Source organism: Nuphar pumila, chromosome 2 (assembly GCF_984573655.1).
Source record: "Nuphar pumila chromosome 2, dmNupPumi1.hap1.1, whole genome shotgun sequence".
Classification (NCBI taxonomy): domain Eukaryota; kingdom Viridiplantae; phylum Streptophyta; class Magnoliopsida; order Nymphaeales; family Nymphaeaceae; genus Nuphar; species Nuphar pumila.
In genome coordinates, this window is record NC_143250.1 from 98,439,271 (window position 1) to 98,456,342 (window position 17,072).

The following is a 17,072-nucleotide window of genomic DNA, read 5'->3' on the forward strand; positions in this document are numbered from 1 at the left end:
CTTCAAGAACCAATCCCTATAAAATCAAGTATATAGATCACATTTTGAATTTAAAAATAAAATGAAAAAGTCTGAAAAACCTATCAAACATGCTCATCAAGCACCAATATATATATATATAATGGGTCCATTCTAAACCACATTGGTGCTAAAAAGTGCTGACCATCCATCGCACACGTTGGAGGGTCCACACACTTTAGCTCCTGTTTAAGGCGCCCTCATCTATCTTCTCAATCCCAACAAGATCAATTCACAAACGCACGTCCACCTTGAGCTTGGTTATGTCCTCCATGGCTACTGGAAATTCATCATTGATGAGTACGAGGACATTACACACAAGCAGAAACCACCTTTTAACACACATTTCTGTGGTTGCAATTTTTGTGGCAGCAAGAAAATCGATCCACAGTGCTATCGAGGATTTCGGCGTTCTTTTAACTTTGCTGACAACCGATTGCTATTTCAAGTCTCGCTTTCTCATCCCAGCATGTCCTCATCGGAAACGCTGCTCAGAGAAATCTCTTCTGACAAAAAAATATCAGAAATACCTAGCTTTCTCTCAACATAACCAACAAATACTGTTCGTGCATTTCTTCAGGGTGCATCATGTTTTACAGGTTCTTCCAGTATCACTCGTTTTTGCAATTGCTAATCAGAACATTTCAATAAGAGCACACCCTCATCCAAAAACTCGTACAATATGAAAGGCAGAAAAAAATAGTAACAATAGAATAATAAAATCCAGATGCTGTGCCTACCATGCATGGGTACATGCACAGCATCTTGAAGCATCTATGCTATGAATAGTCTCCAAAAGGTATAAATTTTTCACATTAAGAAAATCTTGCACAATGACTTCTAAGGAAATGTCACAGTTCCACTACAGGAAAAACAAAACAAAATGTGATTTCTCGACTTAAATCATTAACATACAAAAAAACAAGACTAACACTAATAGTGCATATAGGAACAAGCCCAATCAGGCCAGATAGTGTTTTGTGTAGCCTACCAGCATGCAGCATGTTCATGATACACTGGTGAAAGAGAAAGTTCTCACTTCTTGGCATAAGTGATGACCATTGCATTCTGTGGAGTCATCTTAAAACCCTGAAGACTCTGCATTGAGACAGTTGATTGCATAGCATCCCCATATTCCACAAAAGCAATCCCAGGCTTTGTCTCCACCATTCTAACCTCCTTGAACCCTGGATACTGGCAGAAGAGCATCTGCAGCATCACTGGAGTTGTTTCATGAGGAAGGTTCTGAACAAACAAGATGTTGTTTGGAGGTGCTGGAGCTTCTGGAAGGCTTGCCTTTGAGCCCCCAGGATATGGAAATTGGGATAGCTGCAATCAGAAAGAAAAGAAGGATGTGAATGCAGGACTAAGGGCATATAATATGAACAGAAAAAGCAGACTACACAAAAAAACAAGCACATGCACAATAGCACATGCACAATGGCACATGCTCACAGTCAGGTCTCTTCCTAACACAAATCCCTAAAACAATAGGCAATAATAAACCAAACATTTCCAACTAGACCCTGACATATGAAAAGCCACAAACCGACTTGGTTGAATTGCAGGAAATACTGAGAAGGGGATTGTGACCAACAGTTCGTCAGGACACTCGAGATGAAAATAAAACTGATGCTGGATTATAAGCTGAGATTGGTTCATGTGTTGGCATATGACTGGTCTAACACTGATATGTATGCAATAAGCAGAACACCACTCCAGTCAGCCAACAAAGGTACATGAATTTGTTCTGCCATTTCTCTGAGTCCCACAAGAGTGCAGTTAGGCCTTTTGGGAGTAACTTTTTGTTTTAGGTAAAAACAAACCAAAGTGAAGAAAGGGTTTCTAATGATGAAACATAGTGGAAAATATTGGTTTGTGATAATCTTGGAAAGGGTTTCTAATGATAGAATTTAAAATAAATGGTTTTTCTCAGAAAAAACTGAAAATTTAAAACATATAGGATAAAAATAGAAAGATTTTCTTTCCATTTCTTTCCTTCAATTTTTTGTGCTTTTAAAGGTTTTTCCAATTCTGTAAAAGACCTTTAGAACACAATAAAATGAAGAAAGATGGCTAGGTTTGTGACTGTCAGTGGAATAAATGATGCCTTGTATTAGCAGAAAACTCATTTGTAAAATGAAAATACATAATTAGAAAGATGGTTAAATAAAATACTGGGTTAACTTACAGGAGGAGCAACACCATAAGCACCAGCATAGGCAGAATTGGGAGCCGCTTGAGTAGCATCATGCTGATGTTCCCGTCTTTTTCTTTCTGTTGCATTGGAAGTGCACATAAATGATGAGGACGTGATTCAGATAGAAGATATTGTAAACCAACTTAGAGCACTACAGCTGTGCCAAAAGCTTTCTCTGGCAATTAAGAAAAATGGCTGAATATCATTCATATTACACATTCTGTTCATGAAGAAAAGGAGTTGTGCATCACAGAAAATATCAAGTCTCTCTCTCTCTCTCTCTCTCTCTCTCTCTCTCACACACACACACACACACACACACACACACACACACATGCACACAACTAAGAATGACAGAGCCAATCTTCTCTTCCAGTTTTAGCATTAAAAAAAGTATGTGATCAATTATATAAAAATAACTAGCAGAACATAAGATTTGGATAGAAATACAACAGGATATACATGGCTACAACTGGCAGGCTGAAAACAACTTTTGTGGCCAAAGGCGGATTCATCATAATTGATGCTGTCTGTCTCTGTCATCTATACTTTACCCTTCCCAGAACTTGCCTTGCAACAAGCTCATGGGTTACCTTGCAAGTCAGTGCTGAAGTATGGAGGTTGATTCTGGCAAGCTACACAATCTGGGAAATGTTAACAATCTTCTTCTTCCAATAAAGAGAATGGTAGAGGCAAACAAGGTTATTGTCATGAAGTCCTTCAGCTTCAACCTGATAGACTAGGCTAAATCCACAGATATTTGTTATGTAGTGAAAAGAGGCATATAGCGCCTTAACTGCCTTGGCATTGTAATTATTTCAAATAAAACTGCTAAATACTCTATCAAGATCTGGAAAAAAAATTGATCATAAGAACTTACTAAACTTGGTTATAAAAGTTTTAACATTATGAAAACGTGTAACATTTCTTTCCAATTGCCCTCCTAGGTGCTCACTTAGAACCTAGACAACAGCTAGAAGCTAAGTCAGACATCAGGTTGCCAATGTATGCTTTCAGCTACTACAAATCATTTGTTACAAGTGTTGTTGTTTCCTCCACCTCACTTCCAAAGCCATCATCATTTGTTATAAGTGTTGTTGTTTCCTCCACCTCACTTCCAAAGCCATCATCTCCATTACTACCAGTACAACTATTGTTACTATTACCATCACCACCGCCAACGCTGCCTCCTTGTCTTCGTCATCATGGCCACCATTATCCACCAATGCAATTTCCATGGCCAAGAATCTCCACCCCTTCACAGCTCCCACGACCACTACAATGCACCATGTTCACCTCTCCCACTACCCATTACCATCAATACAAACCATAATCCAGCATCAACACCATAGGAGCAGCTGTTACTGAAATCACCACAACCACCACCTAAACCATCTGCCTGAAATAAGGTGGCCAAAGGGGAAGCAAGATCAAGAAGCAACTTGAGAAATAGAAGAGAGAAGCAAGGTTCCATAGGTCATCCAAAGTGTGAGGTCCAGCATCTAACGTTAGTAGGAAGCATTAAAGGTAAACTAAGAAGCGTTGAATTCAAAAGTACAGAGAGCCAAATTTATTATATTAGATGACATTTTCATTACATCCAAGATTAACTAGGTTTTTGTCTTTAAAATCATAGATTTATTACAATACTCATGGAATTGTTTTTTGTAATGATTATAGAATTGGTCAATAATACAGGTATTACATATAAAGAAGAAAACATGCATTAATACCTTAAATCTAGACAATAATCCTTAGTCACCATTAATGTAGCAAAATTAGGCAGTGAATAATAGATGAACTTTAGCATAAAAGTCAAATTTTAAATATAAAAGTACATAATAGTGAATATGTTCTCATAATTAGATGAAAATTTAGGCACTTCTATCTTGAGATTTTTGAATTTTAAATCCATTATTGAAAAGGCAGTATTATTTATCTATTGATCCAATTAAAATAGGACAACTATGTGAAATCATGATCTTCATATCCTAGGAGGGTACTTCCCATGATATGAGAAGTGACGTTCCAAAGCATTTCACTTTTAGTTTGCAAGGTGACTTTGACTGAAGCAAGTTTGCAAGGATATGTAGGAGTTTCCAGTAAACACGATCTTACCACAGCAAAATCACTAATAACACCATAGGCAATTCTCAACACACAAGATGTCACTACCAAGACTGCAACAATCACTATCGTCCCTATCCAATCAGCAGTGATACTGACACTGCTTTCAACTTCACTGATATTGCTATCATCACAACCATCAGTAATTACCTTTCTTTGTGACAAATTTGATACAACTATATCCAAAATCCAAATGACATATTGATGTCTTAAGTATCACGATATGTGAAATTGTGCCTTCAAACCAATTCGCAATGCTTCCCTCTTATCATGTGGTACATTTTCCAAAGATGGCCTTGGGAATGTACAGTACATCCCCTGACATGATATGAGCGTCCATATATCATCAAAAGAAGTAAAAATGCTCTGCTCAGTAACTAGGACAAACCTACTGAAACAATATAACTAGTTGGTGCTACTATTTCCATGGATGATACAACAGTTTATATGGTCCAGAATCCACATGTCAGAGCCATCAAAGAGGAAGCAAGTACCTCCTTAAACCTAAGACGTTCAAAAGATTGAAATACGTAGCACTCAAATAATAAAAAATTTTGAAACTCCATTAATCCAAGATGAAAAATCAGAGGCAACCGCACGCAGTGAAAGTTATCTCTGGAAATTTTGAGATTTTCACTGGAACTAGTTAACATCTTGCAGCAATTTCCTAAGGGCATGTTTGCAATGCCCTGTGATTCTTGGATTTTGTCAACTTGTAATTGCAAATCACAAATCATAGACTTTCTCAAGTTTAGTGAAACATGAGAAAATGCAAGTTGTGATTAAGATTACCAATTGAGAATATTTCTCCTTTGAATCCTGTCAAATTTGGTCACAAGACTGACCTTGTGACCAACAGTCACAGCTTTTAGATTCTCAGCTGTGATCTGTCATCCCACTTGTGACTAAAGCAAATGTGCCCAAAATGCATTCCGACAATTACAACAGTGCACTGATGCTTGAAAGGCATGTTGTTGAATATCTAGTACTCCTGGATTGTTAACACCTCAATTTTTGTTATTTGTGTAAAGCGCTATAAGATATAGTAAGAAACTTGACCAAGCCAAGATTTAGAGAACAGAACCTCCGTAAATTGAATTGTTTGCTATGTTGACCTCGAACTATTTGACTACCAAAATAAGCCAACGGCAGTTGAGATTTGATAACTAATGTATTGTAATATGTTCCAGTGTAATTAGGTGAAATAAGGTGTAAGCAAACAACCTCAATAACACAAGAGATAAGGCAGCCAATAATGAAGACACTTGTAGACAAAGTTAAGCTTTAGGTATTAAAAGATTGTAAAAATATCATGCTAACTATAAAACAAGAGTAAAGGTTGTTGCCCATGTCTGATGACGCTGACCTCTATCATCATGTCTTTTTCGCTTTTCTCGTGGAACAAAAGTACCATCAGCTTTTGCTATAATGTCTGACTTGGTCTTTGCATATTGTATCCTCTGTCATCCAAATAAAAAGTCAGAGAGAGAGAGAGAGATTAAAATACAGAAAATAGCCTATCAGAACAGATCCAAATTATGAAATGAACAGAAAAAAATATTGACTTGTGATATTTCTGTATATATGGATCCTGGATCCGATCCTGGATATGTCTGTATTGGTTTTATTCTTTTATTTCTTTGTATTCCTGTTTTACCCCTCATATTGTTTAATTCACTGTATTGTGTTAAAGGGGCATTATTGTAAAGTGATTCTATGTAACAGTTTCAATAATTCAATATATTAGAAAGGATTGGCACGACTTGGAAAGTCATGACCTTGCAGCAGCCCTATTGTTGACTTGTGGCTTTGGACAGATTAGATACCAAAGTTTATATCGTATGAGAGCATGGGGTTGAATATTGATCTCTCTTGATGAGTTCCATTAATCTTCTGATTTTTCTTTTCTTCTTTCAAACCCTAGCCTGCTTTCTTCTTCTCTCTTAACATCTCCATCCTTTTCTTGTGATTCCCAATCAAGTTTTGAAACCCTACCTTCTTCTATTTTTTCCTAACATTTCTCTTTTATCTTCCTTTGTTGAGTTTCATGTCCTGTCTACCATGCTCTAATATCAGGAAGTGTTGTCTATGTTTCAACGGCTTGGAGCTAAGCTCCTACATTATGAGATGTCTTTGAACAGCATGTCAGAGACAAAGCAGGGAGGTGATTTATTGGCTACTGGAGTTGCCATGTGTAGAAGAGGTCGAGGTGGATCCTATTGAGGTGGAAGTGCGCGTGGTAGAGGAAGTAATCAAGGAGGGCGATGTGTTCTTCCTCTCCTGAATACTCCTCCTTTGGCTGGTCTTAATCAAGGAAAGAAGATTCTTACATGTTATATATACAAGAAGTCAGGTCACATCAAAGCTAACTATTGGTTCAAAGATGACCCAAACTAAAATCCGGAGGTCAATTTCGTTCAGAATAAAGGATAGCAACAATCATATTAGAAGACCTCCAAAGCGGAAAGTAGTGGCACTCAGATTGGGGGAGATAAAGAGTTGTTGGCCGCTCTTGCTGGTCTTGGGCTGAAGAAGAATGAGCAAAGAATTTGGTATATGGATTTTGGGACTGCAAACCATGTTTCAAGTGATGCAGGTAAATTCTTTAAGTTAGTTCCTTATTATGGTAGAAATAAAATAATTAATGGAGATGGAACTTGACATCCTATCACTCACATTAGGGAAGTGATCCCTTTATCTAACTCTGAGTCCTTAAGATTGTCAAATGTTCTTTGTGTTCCCAACATAAAAAAGGATCCCATTTATGTTTCTAAAGTAATTGTTGATACCAATTCATGCATTGTTTTTACTCCCACCTCTGTCTTTGTCAAGGTTCGTCACATGAAGAAAATGTTCGCTAAAGGAGTGCAGTGTCTAAACATGTATATCTTCAGAGAGGATCCTTGCGAAGTCAAATTCATTTCAGAGCCAAAGCTGGAGTCTAGTTCTTTATGTGTGCTTAGTGTTTCAGAGACAAATAAGCCAGATGTTTGGCATGGTCGGTTAGGTCATTGTGGTTTTCCTTTTATTGAGACTTATTTTTTATAATCTTATTCTTGTGTCTAGTCTTAATCATGAACCAATGTGTCCAAGTTGTCAGATATGTAAGTCATGTTCTCCCCTTTTCTTTATTGAATAAAAGGACGTCAAAGCCATTTGAAATCATGCATTCTGATGTTTGGGGGGCAGCACCTAAATATTTTTTTTTCGAATAGCCGCTATTAGGTTACTTTCATTGATGATTTCTCTTGTTATTCTTGGATTTTCTTTATGAAACATAAAAAAGTGTTTGGGTTGTTTCATAAATTATTTACCCCGGTTCAAAAGCAATTTTCTTCCTCTATATTAAATTTTCAATGTGATGGTGGAGGAGAGTATCCATCAAATGAATTTGTTGAATTTCTCTAGAATAATGGAATTATCAGAAGGGTTTCATGCCTGAGAACACCTCAACAAAATGAAGCATCACCATATTGTAAAGAGTGGATTAACCATGAAGCATGCTAGTGGCACTCTTTTAGGACTTTGGACTGTAGCCTTTCATTTTGTTGTTTTTATCACACATAGACTGCCGATAAAATTTTTAAAAAACAAGTCGCCTTATTTTACCTCATTTGGCAAGCACCCAAAATATAATATGTTGTCTACTTTTGGTTGCATATGTTATGTCCATGTTGATAAAAGTTTGCAAAATAAATTTGATGATAAAGTGTATGTGTACAAGTTTGTAGGATATGCAGATAAGTATAAAGGTTATTGTTCTTATGATTTTAAGAATAGGTGCATTCGGGTGTCAAGAAATGTGGTATTTGATTAATCAAATTTTCAGCAGCCTATACAGTTGGTTCATAGTGAGAATCACGAGCATTCACAGATAGAGTTTTATGATCCATGGTTAAATGGAGAACTGTTTGCTCATGATGCATCTGACTTGGTTTGTGGAGTGCACAATGCAATAGAACAGCATGCAGGAAATCAGTCCACACTAGAAGACTAGCATCAAGTTGATGGCAGTGGCGATCATCAGGGACTGCTACAAGAACAACAGTAAAGGACAACAAGTGTTATCAAATATAAAGATGGCTATGTCTATTCAAGAAGACCAAAAAGAATCGAGGGAAACAAGTTTGCAGCAAGGTGTAACTCAAGAAAGGATACCAGACCAGCAAGAATCATTGCCAAATCAAATTTCTTCAAGAAGATCCACCAGGATTTGGCATCCTATTGAGAGCTATGTTAGTTATGAAAGTTTCAGTTTAGATCATCAAGTATTTCTAATTGAAATAGAGAAGTACAATGAGCCAAGGTACTTCTTTCAAGCAGCTAAAAATAAAAGGTGGATAGAAGCTATGAACGAGGAAATGCAAGCATTACATGAGTGCCAAACTTGAGAAATAGTGGGAAGACCAACATATAAGAATGTTGTTGGTTCTAAATGGGTTTAAAAAATTAAGTATAAACCCGATGGGAGAATAGAGAGATATAAGACCAGACTTGCTGCCAAAGGCTTCACTCAAGAATATAGACTTGATTACGATGAAATGTTCAATCCCGTTGTTAAAATGGGGACAATCAGAATTATTTTATCTTTAGCGGTTGAACATGGATGGTCGTTGAGCCAATTAGATGTCAAGAATGCATTCTTGTATGGAGATATCAAGAGTTTTTTATGGAACAACACATGGTTAGAAACAAGCCTCTCATTCTTGGTTTGAGAGTTTCTCCCTGAAAAATCCAAATCATGGGTTCTATCGGTCTCCTCTTGATCATTCATTGTTTATCTTCAAAGATAAAAAATCAGATCACCTTGTTCTTGATATATGTTGATGATATAATTGTCAGAGATAGTTCAAAGGAACATATCAGCCATATAAAAGATCTCTTAGCAAAAGATTTAAAAGGAACTTGGGAAGATTGAAGTATTTTTTTTTTTGGTGTAAAAGTGGATAGATAGGGGATCAGCTTATGCAGTCTCAACATAAATACAATCTTGATTTGTTAGCTAGGGTAAGTATGAATGATTGTAAACCTTTACATACTCCTTCTATTATACATAGATATTTGGGTGCATAAGAAGAATTGTATGAAGATTCTACTCATTACAGAAGCATAGTTAGTATTTGACGTTCACACGTCTTGATGTTGTCTTCATTGTGAATCAAGTACCTCAATTCATGCATGAGCCCATGGCAGGGCATAATGAAGCTTGAAAAGAATTTTGAGGTATTTGAAAGTTACCCTAGGAGATGGTCTAGTATACGAAAAGATATCACAAGGAGATGTTTTAGAAGTGATGGCCTTCACAAATGCTGATTGGGTAGGTGATCTTGATTAATGTAGGTCGACCGTTGGTTTCTATGTTTTTGTTGGAAGAAATTTATTGTCATGGAGTAGTAAAAAGCAGAAGGCGATTACGAGATCCAGTACCGAGGCAAAGTACAGGTCTATGGCATCGGTCATAAAGTTAATGTCGATCTGGCACTTGTTAAACGACTTGGGAGAGAAGATTACAAAATCCATATTATTTTGTGACAATCAAAGTGCCATTCAAATATCCTTGAATTTTGTGCACCATGAGAAGACTAAGCACATCGAGATAGACCATCATTTCATTCGTAAGAAGATTAAGGTGATTTATGTTGTGTTAGAGGAACAACTGACTGATCTCTGTACTAAAGGGATAACGAAGTAGGGATGTTGGCACCTGAAGACCAAGTTGTCCATTGTTCTTCTACCCATGTATAACTTGAGGGAGGCTATTGACATGTGATATTTCTGTATTTATGGATCCCTGGGTTTGATCCAAGTCTGATCTTAGATATGTCTATTGGTTTTATTTTTTTATTTCTTTGTATTCCTGTTTTGCCCCTCATATTGTTTAATTCATAGTATTATGTTAAAGGGGTATTATTGTAAAGTGGTTCTATTTAACAATTTCAATATATTAGAAAGGATTGGCACAACTTCCCACATTGGAAATCGTGACCTTGCTGCATCCCTATTGACAACTTGTTATCTTCTTTCTCGTTTCAGTGGCTTTGGATAGATTGGATACCAAATTTTATAAAAAAAAAAACTCAATATTTCAGTTTTATTAAGAAAACAAGCAGCAGGATCATTATATAAAAGAACAAACTCAAAAGAAAGAAATGTAGACAGGTGAAAAAGTAAGAATATATATCATGGCATCTTTCAAGTTCTTCCATGTAAAATAACCCTATAACTAATAATAAAGGACAAATTTGGGAAGAGGGTGTGGTGCATGGAGTAATTAAAAGAGAAAATAACATCCATGAGATGGTTGTTTATAATCTCGACGGTGAAGATAATGCATGCAACATCATGTCATGTGATTGGCAGCCAGCCCACCAGCTCCCAGTTGAAATAAACCCAAGCACTAACATCTTGATTAATCTGCCCTTGTTACTGGGGCTGGTAAATGAGCCAACCTTGAGCTGGCTCATTAGAACAAAAGATCTATTTTTTTAACCGATTTATTTTTTTCGTATATGTGTGTGTTTAGATACATATATAGGTGGATAGGCCAATAGATATGTAGATAGATACAAGTGATGTCATATACTAGAGTGAGGCAGTTGGTTGGGATGTGTGGTTTGTTAAAAAGAAATTGGACTAAAAAAAATGGATCTTTTCTAAGGAGTGAGCATACAAGAGCTAAGTCGAGCCAGAGCTGAGCTTCCCATGTTCATGCTCAGCTTGTGTGGCCTTCACATGGCTTATGACTCAGCTTGCAGAGCTCAATTTACATGCCAATATGAGTTTTTGTCGAGTCAAGTCAAGCTAAGTCACAAGCTGCTCGTCCCATTTCCCAGCCTTATCTGTTAGTAGACTGTCTATCCCAAGCATTCCTTGTCACAACATGTTGAAATGGTCGGTGTACCCATGTCGGCACGGGGGCGGGTACCGGACGCAGTGCAGGTACACCATGGGTCAGGCCCCGCACTGTTCCAGGTCAGGTCTAACCCTGACCCAAACCATTTTTTTGTTTGATGTCGGTGAAAGCAGGGAGGAAGAAGAAGAAAGAAGAAGAGGAGGAGGAGGTGGAGGGAGAAGAAGTAAGAAGAAGAAAAAAATGAAAGAAGAGAAGGAAGAAGAAAAAAAAGAAAGAGAAGGAAGAAGAAAAAAGAGGAAGAGGAAGAGAAGGAGAAGGAAGAAGAAGATGAAAGAGGAAGAAAATGAAGTAGAAGAGGGGAGAGAGAGCATACCGGACCTGGACCTTCTTCTTCTTCTTCCAATCTGCCCGAGAGGGAGAGAGAGTCGGTGGGGCTGGGTCCTCACTTGGCCTCTCCTTCGTCATCTTCGTCTTCTCGTTCTCCTTCGTGGAGAGAGAGAGGGTGGGAAAATGGGTTACGAAATACCCCTTCCCTTTCATATTAAAATTGTCATACTTCCTTCCCATTTTTTTCAAAAATTTACATTTACAAACTTTTGTTTATTTTTAATATAAACCTTAATATGGATCCACATATGATCCAGCCCCAAACTCTCCCTCTTTCTCTCTCTCTATATATAGAGAGAAATGGGTAGGTGCGAAATTGATACGTGCTGAATGGGTTTTTCTTCCCTTCCGGTGTTTTCTTCGTAGTTCCAACCCCATAAATGTGTTGGGCATAATCGATTTACGAGGAATCCACACCTGGATCATGTGTTTACGATGAAAAAAATGATATTTGGAGCCTAAAAATTTTACAAAGATTTTGGACCATTGATTTTTCAAGCCTTATAAAAACCCATCCATGTGTCGGAATAGAACACTTCAAGAGTTGATCCCTATAAAATCAAGTACATAGATTACATCTGTACAGTTAGAATTTAAAAATAAAATGAAAAAACCCTGAAAAACTCATTTAGCACCTATCATTTTGCACCTACCCATTACTCTCTCTCTCTCTCTCTCTCTCTCTCTCTCTCTCTCTCTCTCTCTCTCTCTCTCTCTATATATATATATATATATATATATATATATATATATATATATATATATATATATATATATATATATATATATATATAGCCGTGTTCTCGTACCCTCATTTTTTGAAATTGTCGTATCGTGCCTTTCATACCCATATACCCATAACCAGGTGACATAGGCACCATCTAAGGATGAGGTTATCATCTACTGTACCACAATACACATGCCAATCAATAATTTGCAAGTATCAGCCCTGGCATGACAGTTGCCACATTATTGTATATATGTGTGTGGGTATATACGTGTATCTATGCATGTGTGTGCATGTATATGTGTGATCATATGCCATTATTATCAATCATATAAACTGTACCGAGTACTTATCATTCACCTTACCATTGGTTTGTCATAGAATGGAAATCCTTGCATTTGTCTAAGTGCATTGGTTGCAGATGTAACATCTTCAAAAATGACCCATGCTTGTCCCCGATGTTTCAAAGTTTTAAAAGCAAGCACCTCCAAGATCTTTCCAAATTGAGAGAAAACAGCAAACAGAGATTTTTTTAGCTCTGTGGAAAGTAACAATTTTTTTTATCAGAAAAGAGGTAGTCAAACAATATTAACATCTACAAGACACTCTTAGAAGAAACCATGTCTACATTAACAGCTACTGGGACAAACCAAAATAGGCTAGTCAGAGAAAATGAACCACCCAACAAGTAACCAATTCCAGTTCATGCATGAGAGCAAACATATGTAACAAGATGCAAAAGCAGAAGTGTTTCCTTCTTTTAAAAGCTGCATGACAGAGAAACATACTCTACTTTGGATATCAGCCAGCAAGCTTTCCATGTAGTACTCATGGCTTAAGAACAAACATCCCAAAATGAATCATGGAACCACAAAAGTACAAAGTTCAGGTAACCCAATGTAGAAGTATCAATGATTGCTCAAAGCATGTCTAAAGCTTTCCTGCAATGCAGAAGGCGACACCATTTTGACTACCTTCCTGTCAGAAGCATATACAAATACTGTTTTGAGAAATTTTGCAAATAAACAACCCATGGGCTCAGATCACCAAAATTTCAACAGCACTGATCAAAGAAGTAACAAGAGAGACAAGATAAGCCTGCAGCTCAAGATAGATAACTGCTTCTTAACAACAAACTTGGTGAGTCCTGATCGTCGTTTAAAATAGGTTTTCTGGGTAATGTCATAAAGCAAGATGACTGAGACCAACTCAAGACATTTTGAAAGGATAAGTTTATTTCCATAAAACAGAGCTATCTCGGCATTTCACATGAAGCTAGGAGCAAAAAGATTTGTTCAACCATCATCATCATCAGCAAATACTGATGAACATGCTCGGATGTGCTTTCAAAGGGAAAGTTTAAAGATAATAGTTAAATAAGATGTATTATGACCGTGTACGGTTCAAATCCTACAAAAGAGAAGGGATGACACTTCCACTGTATTTTTCAAATCCTAGTTACGCTACTCTATCAAAGTACCAAATCAATGCCAGTGTATAGGAATAAGCTCCATCTTCAGAATTGAAGGGGTATTTGATTGCACAGACATCCACAGGTCGCTGCTGTCCATGCCCCACACACCCAACACAAACGGCGGGCGCATGGGATGCCTGAAACATGATGCCCCATGCATCCAGCGGGACACCTTTTAGGTGTCCTTTTGGTGTTTCACCCCTCCCCCTGGAGCAGTGGTGTGAAGAACACTTGGGACAAAAAAATTTGACTTGTCCAGGACACCACCGTGCCTGGCCAGCTGAGACCAGATAGGCCTGTTCTACACAGTTCTGTCCATGCAATCAAACACCTCCTGATGGGGTCACATAGAACATGAACCCAGAACACCAAAAAAAGTAAAGTTGACAAAACAAGATAAGGGGATTGGGGAAAAGTTCACTGGAAAACTATCTAAAGTTCTCTTCCACACAATTGGTGCTACTCAAATCACTGTATAGAAGAGAAAACAACCAAATGAGGCCATAATTTCCCCCTTCCTATGAGCCATCCTCTCTAAAGGATTACCAGACGATAACAAAAAAGAAACTGCTGAACCATACTCCAGATTCCTCTCCCATTTAGGACTTAACAATTAACTGAAACACTGCAAACTGCAAGATCAGCTTAACTAAGTTAAGCAAGTACAAGCAGAAAACAAGTAGATATCATCAACAGGAGGTTCCATGCTGCCAAAATGAAAAGGGATACAACAAATCAAGTGAACCGGGCATTCAACTACATCTAGATCTTTCTCCAGAGATCAACAATAATAACTGCATCATATTATATTTTGCATCTGAAACACTAAGCAAAGAAAACACCCATGTGCATGATGAAGATCGATCAGAGAACTCTTTAGTAATTGCTAACATGATAAAAGATATGTTACATGTCCTTTAAGATTTGATGAGATGCTGTAAGGGTGAAGCATATTTAGAGCAGACATCACGTGGAATCTCCAATAGATTGAAGTACCAGGCCAAGATCTAAAAGCATGGACCATTTTATAATTTCACTTGCTCTTATGAGCCCAACTATTGAGCACAGGCCAAGTCTTGAAACAATTTAGTAATGATGAATCATAACACTATGCCACAAAGGGTTCATGTCTGGCATTCAATGCAGATTCAAGCTAATTTAAGAGATGAACAGACTTTTCCAAGGACAGGAATCTCAGACAAATTTTCTCAGAAGCCATTTCCATGACATTCATAATCAGTTTGGAATCCAGATAAGCATGGCTAACCATGACAACTGAGCCATACTTGTGAAAGAACAAGCACATCCCAAAATTCAACACTGACCACCATTTAGGCATGAAGTGGCCAAAGTGGTCTGGAAACCACCCAACATGAATATTGTCCCATCTTTTTTTTCAGCCACATGCTTGAGAAACTGACAGTAGATTTTCTTGCAAACCAGAGCATGAAAATGGTCAGCCGCCTCCTCTGCAATGCCTATTAAACGAAAAAATTAACAGCTAGCTAATAACAAGTAGTAGAACCCGTTTCTCTCGCACATTCTATTTATGAGAATCAAAAGATTAGTTCATACTTGGCCTTTATTTGAAAAAAAAAACACCATGCCCATCATGAAAAACCCAATATCTCATATCCCAAACGGCAAGTCGTAAGGCGACAGCAACCACAGCATATATAGGAGTGGAGCTGAGAATGCATAGATTGATAACCTCAAGTACGCAGCCTAAAACCAACATAAGAAGGAGGATCATCATTCATTTAAGTGGGGAATCATGCTCACGGTGTCCAATACCACAAAGAACCTGTTGTGTCAATCCAACCAAAGACAACGCAAATTCCTTACCCACTCACCATCTTCTTCTTTTCTTTTCATTCCTTTCCTTTTTTCGAGCAAGGGCGTGACGAGTGAACAGTATATCCATACCAACACATGCCACCAAAGCAGAGGGGGAAGGGAGATAATTATATAACAGCATTTCTTGGGTAAACTAGCAAAATATCACTTGCCTTTTACACATTAATCATCCTTTCCTAAACTCTCAATCTTTTCACGTTCTTCATCAACAATTTGTTAAGCACAAGCAACTCCTATATACACAAAAAAAAAGGAAGAAAAACCCTTGACCTATAAAAGATTACTAAAATTTAAGCGGAAGGGTGATTGGAGATCCATCATTACCCTCTAGAGACCCATCTAACAAAGACAAATAAACATCATGGTGCCCCAATATAGATTTACAGTAGTAATAACCATTAAGAGAGAGAGAGAGAGGGTACCATCAATCTTGATCTTCTCGTTGAGGTTGTTGATGTAGATGGTCATGTTGGGGGTCACCTCGCCCATGCTCATCTCCACCATTGCTCTCTCTTTCTCTATCGCACTTGTTTGATAAAAGGACGAAGTGAAAACTCAGGCCCTCTCAAGAATTAGGAGCACTTGAAAGGCTAAAAAGGGCATTCCAAGGTAATAGTGGGGGCACTTTTGTCATTCAAAGTTTGGAAGTAGGGTATCAACGGGTCGGATCTGGTTCGTATCCAGAATGTATCCAAACCCGAATATGGCTTTGAGGTGTGAGAACCTAGTCCGGACCCGGGTCTAATCAGGTCAACCATAAAGAGAACCATATCTGGGTCCTATAGTGTTTACATGAACCACACCCGATCCAATCCCTATAAAATAATATATTTTTTTGCATTGAACAATCACGGATCTTAATCAGAACTGGGGTTGGACCCGAGTCTGGTATGAAATTTCACAAACCATACTTGGCTTCTTATACTAATCAGACCCTTTTGGTCCGACCCGAATTATAATCAGACTGCCTTCTTTGTCACAAACCCTGACCCTATAGTTTGGAAGGCTGGGACCTAGCCAAGAATTGGATATCCAATCAGACATAAAAAAAATGAGAATTTATTGGTCATGGGACTTGAACTTATCGGGTTTCTAAAGTGACTCCATTTCATCAGGGTTTCTACACTAAAACATTTGGGAAAGATAATAAGGGTATGTTTGATGGCACGTCTCACATGACACCTCGAGATGCAGGGCTCATCAAACATTGGAAGTGGTGGACCTGAAAAATGTGTCCGCTGCGTCCATTTTCAACTGTAAATTTCGTTGGACCCCCTTGTTATGAAAAGAACAGGGACAGGATGAATGGTATAATAAAAAAAAATAAACTCTTATTTTTGCCTCCTCTTAGTCTCTGATCCTCCCCTCTCATCTCGAGAAGAAAAAAGGCGTTAAGAGACCCTCCTGGCCCAACCCTAGACACTCTAAG

General features: G+C 37.8%; 1 protein-coding gene across 1 annotated transcript; it reads right to left on the bottom strand.

Moving 5' to 3' along the window:
* Positions 1 to 836: 836 nt before the first annotated feature.
* On the bottom strand, positions 837 to 16,182 carry LOC149846346 (U1 small nuclear ribonucleoprotein A-like). The gene is made up of 5 exons (XM_089996307.1): positions 16,066 to 16,182; positions 12,678 to 12,850; positions 5,712 to 5,805; positions 2,210 to 2,295; positions 837 to 1,347 (listed from the first exon to the last, which is right to left on the bottom strand). Exons 1-5 carry the CDS (start codon positions 16,145 to 16,147, stop codon positions 1,054 to 1,056), a joined length of 729 nt encoding a protein of 242 aa, XP_089852433.1. The 5' UTR covers positions 16,148 to 16,182; the 3' UTR covers positions 837 to 1,053.
* Between the last annotated feature and the right edge of the window lie 890 nt (positions 16,183 to 17,072).